This window comes from Lycorma delicatula, chromosome 1, assembly GCF_047948215.1.
Source record: "Lycorma delicatula isolate Av1 chromosome 1, ASM4794821v1, whole genome shotgun sequence".
Lineage (NCBI taxonomy): Eukaryota > Metazoa > Arthropoda > Insecta > Hemiptera > Fulgoridae > Lycorma > Lycorma delicatula.
Window position 1 is genome coordinate 390,546,110 of NC_134455.1, and position 13,976 is coordinate 390,560,085.

At 29.7% G+C, this 13,976-nt stretch overlaps 1 protein-coding gene across 1 annotated transcript in view; it reads right to left on the reverse strand.

Moving 5' to 3' along the window:
- LOC142317994 (uncharacterized) overlaps positions 1-13,976 on the reverse strand; it is a 483,222-nt gene that overhangs the window by 1,586 nt on the left and 467,660 nt on the right. Inside the window, exons 7-10 of the mRNA XM_075354528.1 lie at positions 9,066-9,329; positions 8,645-8,797; positions 5,536-5,782; positions 3,003-3,117 (exon numbers count right to left, since the gene is read on the reverse strand). Coding sequence (XP_075210643.1) covers positions 3,003-3,117; positions 5,536-5,782; positions 8,645-8,797; positions 9,066-9,329 — 779 coding nt within the window. The remainder of the gene's footprint in view (positions 1-3,002; positions 3,118-5,535; positions 5,783-8,644; positions 8,798-9,065; positions 9,330-13,976) is intronic.

Here is a 13,976-nt window from a genome sequence, read left to right on the forward strand (position 1 = left end):
AATAATAAACATTTCATTATTATTATTATTATTATTTATAATTTATTATTTATTAATAATAATATTTATTCTCTTGAATGGGATATGGTCTGTTAAAATAATAGTTTTTAATTAGCGTTTAAAATATGTTAAAAAAGTTAAAACAGTTGTAACATCACGCGCTGAAACAGTCAAAGATTATGAAAATCTTAGTGCCACTTCCTTTAGGTCCCCTATTCTGCCAGTAATAGTTGTTAGGCCAGTAATATGCAGCTTATCATGAAATTGATTGTTGAGTAATTGAAATTGAAAAATCAGCTTTTAAACAAAAGATTAAATATATGTTAAGAATCATTAGTAAGTAAATAAAGAAATCAGGGAAAATTTTTTTTATAGAAATTACATTACCTATAAAATTCACATTATCCATGTTGTGGTCACAGCTGGTTATAATAATATATATCCGTGCTTTAATGTGGGTAATTCTATCCTGGCATTTGGGAAAATCTTACTGTAAATGCTTTGTATCGATCTTACGCTAATTATTCTTGTTTTTTGAAGGCTTTCAATATTTTGTATTTTGAAATTGTTAATTTTAATTAACAAACACGATAAAATATTCCATTTTTTGACTAGCTGCACAATTATAAAGGTTTCGGTTTATTCAGACTGTAATTGTGCAAAAATAGGTAAAAAAATTTTGCTGTAGAAAATTAATGTAAATGATAAATAAATTGTTTATTTTCAAATGATTCAAATGAACAAGTCCATGAGGGAACCTCAGCTTCTCCCAATTGCTCTGAAAATGATCAAGTTACAGAGCCACATTTGTTAGAAAAGACATGTATTTGTGACTGAAAATACTTAAGAGGATGAAGATTATGTACCATCTTCAAATGTAAGATCTGATTCAGAGAATGAAATCCATAAACCTAAGAGAAAGGTATTAATTAAAACGGTTATTGAACAGCAAGGTCAAAAATGATAGAGAAAATTGAACAGTAGACTTGCAATATTAGCAAACAGAAATACTTAGCTTGTGAAAGCAATCAAATAAAAAAGGCAAAGAAGTGGCTGCAAAAGAAATTAAGCCTCCGTATATGTGTAAAATGAACCGTTATCAAAAAATTACTGAATTACAACGGAAGTAAATTTTTAAGGCTTACTGGGATTCAAGAAAGGGTCACAACTTAAAAACACAGATAGATCACTGCATTCTATATTGAAGTAAGACTATAAAAAGATGTATAGGTATGGATGGTACAAAACCAAAAGAAAATTCTTGTTATTATAGCTTAACAAAGAGGATGGCATACACCTGCTATGAAAACACCAGAGGAAATAATTCAAAATGTTATTCAAAACACAAGTAATTATTTTTAATGAAAAATTTAGTTTAGAATACTTTTCTGCTATTTTATCATTTTTTATTATTAATTTTCAATGTTTTGTGAATTTTTATTGTACAGTAGATAATATTACTTCTGAGGAAATTATATTTTTTCATTCTTTGTAAATTTTTGTTGAATGTCCTAAAATAATGTTGTATTACACCTTTTTTGTATGAGCAATATAATTTTATAATAATAATAATAATTAGTCTTTTAAAATTACCATTGCAACAGTGTTACTATATTTTACAATATTTTTATTGCGCAATTTTTTTGTTTATTGGATGGAACAACCAGGAGGTTGTGTTGCATTAATATTTATCTTTTATGAATGGTATTTTTTAATAAAATATTTTATTTAATTAATCTGTTTTGTTATTAATAAAAGTCGACGTGTTTAAAATTTTATTTGTTTTCTGTTTACATTATTTTACATCGCGATCCGAGAGGTAACCCACTTTAATCTTCTCTGGTGGAACAGGGGAGATTGAATGTTAGTATAAGAGACGGTGTCGGTTCTTCCGTTCCGTTCTACGGTTTCATTATACGTTTCACTTCAATCAATGGTGGCAAAGCTCATCAACTATTTCAGTGATATCTATATCTAAAAGGTCTCGACAAAAAACTACACCCCGGCTCGTATTTAATGTTTTGTGGCTTTCTGCACTTTATATTTATACCACCCATATTACGGAGACATAAGATATATCGACTCTGTTCATCGTTGAATGTTTCGAACAGAATCGATCCGTCACGTAATTTCCTGATATTCTTCGGGGAGCCACTTGCACCTGTTATAGTTTGGTTTATTAAGAAAGGTGAAACCTGTTGGAGGGAGTCATCTTCCTGACTATTTCGGAGAACAACGAATCTAATATTTTTAGAATTCAAGTCTAAAGATTTGCAGTTCTCTCCAGTAGGACTTTTATCCTCGTCAGACAAAGCTGATCGAGGTCTCTTCACAAGGCTAGATTTGGTGGTTTTTTTCAGATGGACCACCAAGCATCATTGTATTTAATATTGAAACTGAAATTTTGGTCCCATGAGTACCGGTGAAAAATGGACCACACCAGCAGAGCGCACGCGTACTGGAGCAAGAGCTAGGTACAACTGGACATGAAAAAATTTATGCAAATTGGTCCCAAGAAGACTCACTGTTGAACTGAAAAATAACAGAGTGGAAGTGTGCCGCCATCTTCTAGGGCGAATTGAAACTGATCCAGATTTTCTAAAAAATGTTATTATGGTGATGAATCTCTGATATTTGATTACGACCCAGAAACAAAACACCAGAGCAAGGAGTGGCACACTTCAAACTCACCACATCCCAAAAAAGCAAAAATGAGTAAATCAAAAATCAAAATCATTTTAATTTGTTTCGATAGTAATGGCATTGTCCATAAGGAGTTTTTGCTTACATGACAGACTGTAAATCAAAATGTTTACTGAGAAATTCTTAAAAGATTGCAGAAAAGAGTTGACACCAGCCATCAAAGACAACTGGATGCTACATCATGACAATGTACCTTGTCACACTGCACTCTCAATTAATGAGATTTTGGCAAAGAAAAATATTCCTGTAGTTAGTTCCTCGACTACCTTATTACCCTGACTTGAGTCCCTGCAACTTACTCCAATTGGAGGACCATTGCTAGAGAAAGTAGGAGAACCAAATTCTACATTTGTACCTTGTCTAAAGGAAACGCTTTGTGAATTAGTTAGGCCGCCTAAGCCAGTTCCTTTCCCACTGTAAACAGAAAATAATTGCTAATTGTAGAAAAAAATTCTATGCGTGCTATTGATGAAATTAATTTTTGTTGAAACAATTTCTTAAGTTACTAATTTTTTTGTAACAATTACATTAGAATAGTGACTATGGCATTATTTTGTTACATAGAGTATGTTATTCTCAGTAATAACCAAAGGTAAATATTGAATACAACAAAAAATATCAATTCCAGATAAAATAATTAAAATATTCTTCACTAGGTTTGTTACATGAAGGAAAATAACTTCTCCATTCTAGATCATTGTACTTTTTGAACATTGTACTCAAATAACACAACTTTTAAAGCAATTTAAAATTTAAAAGCAAGTAACCAGATAAATTTAAATACCTTTTTAAACTGTAATGCATACATTAGACAACTATTAATGCACAAATAACAACTAACTTCTTACTTTTATTACTTCTTTCTTATTTCTGCTGACATCTTACTTATTAAAGATATTTAAAATATTTCAGTATAGACATCGTAAAATAATCTAGATACATCACTGGTCAGTTGGTAAAGAAGTTAGCATTTTGTTGATCATCTACTCTAACAGGTGTTCTAATATTTCTGTTTTTTTAAAGCTAAAAGTGTTTTTATTGATTGAGAAAATATGAGAAAAAGAAAGTAGCACTGTTTCAAAGTATTGAAAACTTACAGAATATTGAGGAAATGCTGTAAAGGAAATAAACAACAAAACAGATGTTTCGTAACGTACTCAAATAACACCCAACTTTTACAGCAATAATGAACCAGATATATTAAAATACCTTTGTAAATTGTAATGCATACATCAGACAAGTATATAATGAAAGAGTTGCTACTCTTTCTCAGGGAGGAGACTTTCTCATTAATGAGAAAAGTTTTGAAAACTAATAGTTAAAATCCATCTCTCAGAAGATAAATTACATAGAATACATTTACACTGTTACAATTGTCTTCTTTACAGGGTTTGATGTCAATATTATTTATAATTTGGTTGGTTATTCAGGTTTAATTAACATCACTCCTTGTAGAATGACTGATGTGTAATTTGACAAGAACAACTAATTACCTGCAATTTACACTAATGGCTTGTTACAAAGTAGAGTAATCACAAAATAAAGAAATAAAAGTACTTCATTTTTAAAAATATAATTCCGCATTATATAATACATAATTAAACCAGTAACTCAATTTCAGTTAAATAAAATTTATTGAATACAGTGTTTAATTTTATGTACACATAGTTTAATGCATATAACACTCCTAAAAAGAAGTTCCTTTCACTATTGTAATAATTTTTTGTAATTCTTTAAAATGCTAAAGTCAAGTAACACATTTTGAAAGTACTACCTTTTACTTGGTAGGTGAGCCATTCAGCTATCATTTGTATTGTTATAAAAGACTAATTAAAATTATTTTTTCTCAATTTTATTGTGTTTGTTTATAAATGCTTTAGTGGCAGAAAATTCAAATTTTATTTAATAAATCTTAACATTTTTATTTATCTTATTGTTCATTTTTGGTTAAGTTACATTAAGAAAACATCTTCCAATTCAAAATATTAAGTTGCTTGTTTTTTTCTTTATTGTTGACATATTTTGATTACTTGATGTACTAAATTAAATAGTGCCACCTAAGCACTGTTCCTCCCGCAGCATCAATAACTAATCTCATCTCTGTTATTGAACACTAATGTAAAATTATATAATTTTGTTTCCTACATAGTGAAAATTAGTTCATCAAAATAAATCTGAATTACAGTTATATCCATTTATGAATTAATATATTTCCATTTAAAAACAATAAAAATTAAATCAGCTGTGCATAGCTTGAAAAAGGTAATTGATTTATGTAGCTAAACTGACTGATTATTAAGTTTCATACTACAGTAATACATTTGATTCATTTCAAATGGACTGAGTAAGGAAAACCAAACAAGTTTATATTTTCTTTTTCGTAAGCCCTATTTCAAGATACCCTAAAAATCTCCCCTAAAAAAACTTTTTTTGACACAGGCGTGTTTACTATTAAATTAATTAAATTGTGTCCTCAAATGCCTTTTTTTTTGTTCAACAGCAAATCTAATTTATTTTAGGAACGTGATATTAAAATCTTATCTTGCCACTTTCAGAACCTGCTGCCCCTTGGCGCAGCCATAGAGTATGCAGAAATACAGCCACCTCATCCCTTACTTTTTAATAATTTATTTATATATATATGTACTTTGAGAAGGATTAGAGGGGTAAACGATTTTATTTGTAGTTTTAATTAGCAATGTATATTTACAGATTAAAAAAAAAACTGAGATGGAAAACTAAGACAGAATGAAAATTATTATAAATATAAATTGTAGGAAACACTAAATAGATATTTACTAATAGTTAAAATAAAAATTAATGAAAACTTACAACGGCCTCTTTCTTATAACAATATAAATAGCAGCTGCAGCAAGAACAACTAACAGCAATGTTAAAGGTATTAGAAGAGCAGCCATATTTCCAAGTGCAGGTACTCTGGCACGCTGTATATAAATATCACAAAACTGTCCTCTGAATTCTGGGAAGCAGTTACAATACAAATCTCCATTTTTATCTTCTTCACAATAACCATTTTGACACTTGCATATACGTGGTGCATGTAATGGTGGCTCTGAAGCTGAAAAAATTAAAACAAATTAGCTGTGTGAATTATGATTTTTAATAACCATTCAACAATATGGTTATTAATATAACAACTGAAACACTATACACACGTTATCATTACTTAGCTATTTATAACATTACAATCTAATAAAGAAAGATTCAGAAGAAATAAAGATAATTTTTTTATTTTTGTTAATAGATTAGCAGATCTTCATCACATTTTATTATTACTACTTAAGAAACCCTCTTAGTTATAAACATTTTTTTTTAACTCTCATTTATTTCTTTAATTGTAATAAATATTCACAGGTGCAATCAGCACATATTGTCATTAGCCACTAGTAAGTACATCAAGAAATTAAATATCTGTGATAGAACTTAAACGTTATACTTAAATAATCTTCAGTTTCAATGAAACATCCCAGGTGTTGCAAAATCATCAGTTTGTAAAGGATAGAGTTTATATTATTTCATACTCTAATTTCATTATAACTTATCAAAGTTTAGATAGTGTAAACACACAGATGAGCAGTAGATCTAACTAGGATGTCTGAAGTAGTGATGGTACTGCTAATAGTACAGTGTAGGGAACAGTGTAATGTAGGTAAACATAAGAAGACAAAATCCTACAGATTGTCCAGCATCCATTTCTACCCTGTGCATCAACTGAGATCTCTAAATTTTTATGAGTAATAGTAATACTTACTGTTTATCCATTAGTATAAATACATTAATATTTTATATAAAATACTAATACATATATTACTGAAAGTAATAACTAGAAAGGAAAAACAAAAAAAAAAAAATTGAAAGTAACAACTAAAGTAAATAGAGGAAATTTAATCACTCCAATTTGCTACCCTTCCTTTCAATCTTTTTCATTCTTAAGCACTTTTGGTGGGTTAACAACCAGAAGTTATTTAACAACAAAATAATGCTGCATACTGTAGATTAACTAATATAGACATTAATGTGAGAAATACTGAGAAAATAATTTCAGAAGTAGATAAAACAATTTGGTAAGAAGTGACACATTAAGACAACAAAACTGTTTTTCTAAAGTGAAATTGAAATGAAAACTGTAAAGATGGATGTGTAGTTGTATTATTTATTACCTTTGTTAAAATTATAATACTGTTTTAATGTAAATCAGAAAAATACCTCAGTTTATTAAAAATAGGCTATTACACTTCAATTGTCATTCTTAATATACTGCTGATCTATTTAAAGGAAAGGATCCTCCCACCAATTTATTATAAACTAAAATATTTTATTTCTCATAACCATTGTTTTTACCTCTCACTCAGTTAAAAAATGTGAATTGTCTGCATCTTCATTATGCATTTAATAAATGAGTTCAATAATTTTTATTAATATCTTCTAAATTGCTATGTTTTGAATTTAACAGATTATTTAATATATTTCCTTATTACTAAATTACTTTCCAATATATTTAATATTTTGATGTATTTGCATTTTAACCAGTTATATTTTATTTTAACCAGTTAATTTTATTTTGTGATTTGTGTAGGTGATTTATGTAATTTATACAGACAAATGCTAATAAGTTCCATTTTTATTCATCAAGTAGCACCCAACACATTCCTGTGTTATCTTTATAATAATATCTTGTACCAATTAGAAAAAAAAATTTATTAACATTTCTGACCATGCATTAAAAATAGGTGAACAATTATATAAGTAGTACTGAATTAGAATAAAAACTAATATAAGACTAATTTATTTTTTCCTGCTTACAAAAATATTTAACATTTTATAAAACAATTGAAATTTTTTCCATTTTAAAATTAAATTTCTTAATGTTTTACAGATTAAAAAGATATTAAATATAAAATTTTACAACGGCAGTTTTCGTTAAATGTTTAACAAAATTATGATTATAAAAACAAAGACAAGTGTCCTGAAAAGGTTGTCATAAAATTAAAAATGAAATAAGTAGAAATATATTATTATAGGAAACAATTAAAATAAAAATTCTTACGAGCATCACAATGAATGTCTGATAGAAGTCAGCAGCATATATTTCTCAAAATTTTGTTTAACCAACAAAACATACTATTTATATGTAAAAAAATATGAGTGAATATAATTAATGTTATTGAAAATACATTACTGAGCAGAAAATAATTGTCTTGTTAACAAAATTCAACCATTTAATAATTTTTCACTGAGATGTGGCAGTGAAAACAATAATAAAGCTTACTGTTTATGTTTAATTTATTTAATTGTATGATCATTACTGTCTTAAAAAATAAAAAAAGTAAAAAAATAAAAATTAACAGGAAACTTAATGAGTTCAGCTGCTTGACATTTTGATTTTAGTTTCTTCCAAATAAAAACAACATAAGGCTGTATTATAATTTTTCAACAGATCTTTTATGTATTAAAACTGATCATCAATTAATAAAAAAATTTAAACAATTGCAATGACAAACAGAAGCAAATTACATAAAAAAATTTCTAAAAAAACTTTCTTTAAAACAGATTAACTTATTATGGAAGAAAGTTACAAAAACACTTTGAACTAATTTTATATGCAATTTTGTTTTGTTTATAATTATAATTGACCATCAAATGCTCATAAAGTGCATGCTCTGCCTGACCATTTGCAGAAAACGAAAGTAAATATCAATTGGCAGCAGGTTATAAATTGTACTCACTACTTGCTTAATTGTACTCACTCACTATTGAGTAATTATTTTTATATTTTTAGAAATGAAAATACTACTATTTCTGTAAATAATCACTATTATACTCTATAAAATTCCCTGGTCAACATTTATAAATATCTAAAGACAAACAACACAGATTTTTTTTTTTTATAAGATATTAACACGTTTAATAATATTCTTACTTTTAACACCTGTAGGATTAATAAGGTTTCTAACTAATACAACTGCTAAACCTCGACCAAATTTATCCTGTTTAACTACTTCTCCTAGGTCTCTATTTGTCCAGTACAAGTTGTTTTCAAACACATCTAACGACAATGGATGATGAAGTTTTTCTGTAATAAAAATGTTTAAATAAGTTATAAATAAAAACACACGTTTAAATAAAATTGCATACTGATAAAATTAAAATTAAAAATTTACAAGACTTTTACACTAAAAATTTCATTTTATAATACAAACCTTTTCTTAAATATAATAAAAGTGTTAATTTACAAAATCTTAATTTAATTATGATATAACTTAATAAATATTAACATTTAAATAGAATTAAGTACACATTAAATAAATTTTAATTAAAAAAGAAAAAACTATTTTAAATACCTCCACGAAGGATAGTAGCTCTATTTGATCCATCTTGTCTAATCACTTCAATGTTGTTTAGTTTAGTATCAACCCAATATAATGAATGATCACGGGCATAATCAATAGTAAGTCCAGAAGGAAGACGTATCTGTTCAGTTACAAGAGGTTTACGTTTAGAACCATTCATCCAAGCAATTTCTATCTTTGGTGAAATTCCAACATCGGCCCAGAACATTTTACCATTTTGTGGATCTACTGCTACTGATGTTGGGAAATCTAAACCTGTTTAAAACAGCAATTATTATTATTTAGTAAATATATGTTTATAAAAATATGAATTTGATTCAAACAATCTACCAAACATTCTTTTTATAAAATTACATTCTAATTGTGTTCCAGTTGTTTCCGAAGAGAGTTTCAGGACTGTTTCTTAGCACATTAATAATTTTATATTTGCAAATGTTCAGATTTACTTAAAACCAAAATGTACATCACATATATAGCCTGTTCTGTTTTTAAATCTCAGTCTCAAAACTACTATCTGCCTAGTTTTTAAGTGCAGTAGTTGTCTAATCAAAACTATACAACTACCTAACTCTCGTATGAAAACACTTTACCTTGTGACAGTCCCAGTCATCTGCTGGGCCACTCTGTTCCTAGCTCTGCTGGGTTTTATTGGAAGTTATCTTTTAGACCCTCTAAACTTGATAACGCAACACAGTCATCAGCCTCTTTCAGGATACCACTGATGCAAATGTCTCTGCAGATTTTTCCATCATGTACCGTAACTCACAACTCGCTACTACCAAATTAACCAATTTGGTGATCCATGTGTCTTCTTCTAACACTGAAGGTTTCACACAAAAACTCTTGAAGAGTTTTAACTAACTTCAATTAGATTATGCACTCAAATCATTATTTGACTGAGTCTTTAAACACCAAAAATACTATCTTCATACCAACAAAACTAAATGTTGTTCACAACTACAACAATTTTGTCCTCAATTTAGTTTATTCAAAGTCCTCTTGATTTACTTAAAAATCAAGAAACAGATATACAAATCTAATAGGCCTATAATGAAAATATCCTATTTCTCTCTATTCTGGTCCACTTTCAGAAGCGAGGTCAATGCCTATACCCTCCCACATCGCAGCTCCATCACAGGGTTCTCCACACATCCATTTTCATCCTAACAGCAAATATCTCAGCTAATCGGGGCTCAATGCCAAAATGCTTATCTTGTAACTACCCAGGCGGCTCCTAGCCACCCGGGTTGCTATTCTATCTATAGCATCAGACCCCCCCCCCCAGCCATCCTCCCCAGGGCTCAGAATCTAAGAAAGCCAGCAACTATGCCATTCCCTTTCGGTTTTCCGATTAATTTGCAGATAAATAAACAAGTCATATAAAAAATAACACACATCATGAATGGTCCTACACTCCAAATAAAAGCCTAAATTAATCAAGCTAAATCTGGAAACCTATCTCAAAAAGCACCATGTCCAGAAAGAAACTGTGTAATATGCCAATTGGGGGAAATCCACGTAACTACCTGTGTGCTTTTCACATTAGTAAAACTACCATCTGTACAACAGCCATCGAATGATTCAGTCCACCTGACGTGCCATAATGGAAACCTTGGTCGTCTATTTCTTTCATGTGCCCAGAGATAAGTTGACCTATCTTCTTAGCATCAATGTTATTGGTGCTAAATTACAAGGATATCAATGAGTTTAGTACCAGAAATAACAAGGACCACCTCTTGAGAGACAGCCCTGTAGGCACTAATCACAGATAACAGGAGATGCTGGGCTCTCAACGAAATATTCCTATAATATTTTTACCTCATTTGATGAGCCCAGACAGCATGGTTCTGAAATTATGCTCCCAGTCGGGGTGAACGGCTCTCTTCACACCAAAGAAAGCAGAACAAGCATTTTTGGCAGCATATTTAAAGTGCTCCTTGAATCAAGGATAACACCTAGATACTTCTACAGCAGGATATACCTAATTTGATGACCTGCCATTGATAGACGAGGCCGTTGTGTAACAGCTAGTCTGCTCTGGAGGGAGTATCTAGCAAGATCGAGCTGCCCTGAATTAAATCTCGTTCCTCAAATCTCGTTTAACCAACAAAAGCTCATCATCACTTTCTTATGCCACAAATGTGTTTTTTTTTAAAGAATTTCTTGTATAACATGTATAAAAAATGTTCAAGGGTATTAAAATGAATTACTATAAAATACAAAAGAAAAGATCAAAAATTTAAAAAAAATTAATTTTATTAAAAACAATTATTTAAGACACATAGAAGTAAAATGTTATAGCTTGTAAATCCTGATTAAATTGATGTAATCATGAAAGTAAATCCCAAAAAATTGTTTATTTTTTATTCTGAACTTCTGAATTTTTACAATAAATATTAATGAATGAAGAATTCAGTAGTAATTTTGATCTGAAGGCTTGAAAAATCACAGTTTTTAACAACATAGATTCAACACGAAGATTTTAGTAGGAATTTTAATTTAACGCTTGAAAAAAAATCACACAATTTTTAACAATGTAGATTCGATAAAATATTTAATAATTTTAATCAATTTGTAGATAAACTTATCAGAATTTTGATTTATAACTTGTAAATTATCATCGATATTAACCCATAAAACTGTTTGATTTTTGATTTTATAACTTATGAATCTTTACTATTAATTTTCGCCATCAACGAAGATTTCAGTTGAAATTTTGATCTGAAGGATTAAAAAACATTACAACTTTTAACAACGTACATTCAACACGAAGATTTCAGTAGCAATTTTGATGTAAAAGCTTGAAAAATCACACAATTTTTAACAATGTAGATTCCATAAAAGATTTAATAATTTTGATCAATTTGCAGATAACATTTGTAGATAAACTTATTTGAATTTTGATTTATACTTCAGATTTTGTTGTCATTTAAAAATATTTATACGTTTAATTTTTTGGCGAACTTGAGTAAAATTTTATATGAACGACGAACCAGCAGGATAACTAGTAAATAGATGAGTAATGTTCTTATTACACCGCAGATAGCTTCCACCAATAATTTAAGGAGTAGTAATAACAGAATGAATTTCAAAATCTTGAACATTTTTTAAGAAATCAAATATGAGATTTTAGCAGTTCAATTAATTAAATTTCTGTTATATTTACTTATTAATCTTCTTTGTTCTCTTTTTCTTTTATATTATATTAAATCGTATTCTTTTCTTCACTTGCAGACAGATAAAACAATTATCTCTCTTTAGGTTGAAGTAAAAGTGATATAAGTGTTTTAATATAAAAATTAAAAGTGGTATAATATGTTGCTTAGCGATTAAATTAACAATGATACATTTTTTATTATATATATATATATACACAATTTTTTTTTCAGTACCTCTTAACCCGTTTTCTAAACCTCTTAACCTGTTTTCTAAACAGAATGAAACAAGCTACCAACATCTTATTAACAAAATAGAGATATAAAACAAATAAAGAAGTCAAATAGGAGCAAGAAAAATAATTTGCATAAATTTCACAAGTAAAGTTATATTTTATGTTATTCTCAAAGTGGGCAATAATATCCCCTTGTTGGCACTGGAGGCTCAAGGGGGGGGGGGGTAGAAGGCCCACAGAAAATTCGGAGTGTTCAGGCGGTCTAGGAAGGCAATGGCTGATTAAAAAAAAGGTGAAAATTATGTTTTCTGATATTCCAAACTAAAATGTAAAGTAAAATATAAATTTCAACTCAGAAATATATGCTACATTTAAAAGCAGTAACTGCAATTACAGTTTTAAAGAACAAATCTTAAAAACAACAACTGCAATTATTATTTTTAACACACGGTAAGTTTAAAAATGTTGGAGGTGCGCTAGAAAGTTTTTGATTATCAATTGAGAGGTGGACGAAAATGTTTGAGAATCAATGTTTTATGTAATGAAACAGATGATTTAAAAATAAAGATATTATGACAAAGAATCGGATCAAAATTAATATTATAAAAACAAAACTAGAGGACAGAAGACAATAAATCCAATAAAAGTGAATTTTTAATTCATCATCGACCACCTGGAGAAGACAAAGAAGAAGAAGAAGATGGAAGAAGACAGAAGAAGTTCTCTGGCCACCTCAACGGGACCTCCTGATGGATGCCAACAACCCTGCTGGAGCAACAGACCTGGCTGGCCCCCGCTGAGGAAGCTGCTGGACGCAGACGCTACCTTTCCGCTCCAGCTCGCCAGGCTTCAATTGCCCTGGCTGGCGGACTCAGCAGCAGGAGCCAGCCCAGCGTGGGATTGCTCTGGAAGAATCACCTCAGCTGTGTCAACAAAGGACGACCGACGCGGACCCAACACTACAGGGCTCTGGGGGCCACCACTGCCACGCTACAGTGGAGACCCGCTTGCCACTGATGGGAAGCCCGGTCTGATTTCAATGGACAAGCCACAACTCCCCGACTTCACTGGAGACCAGCTTCCAGACCCAACAGCTCTTCTCAGAGCTAACACAAAAAACAGCCCTTTTCAGGGCTACCATAAGGTTATTAATTGCAACAATCCATCAAAGCCAATCAACAACAACAGCCCTTCTCAGGGTTACTACAAGGTTATTAAGTGCCACGTACTGTCAAAGCCATTTGGCGACAATATGAACATTTTTCCTATTTTTAGTTATAAAATCAGCTCCCAAGAGATTGCCATATAGATCTGAATCATCATATACATATAAAATTATATGTTCATATAGCTATGCTCATGTGAAGAATATTGTGAAAAGAGAAGACCGCCATATGATTGGAAAAATGATAACAATGATACTTATACAAATACAGTAGTGTGTAAATTAATTAAAACAGCGATGTTATTAAATAAAAAATTACTTCATTAAAAAAAAAAAAATCGTATCT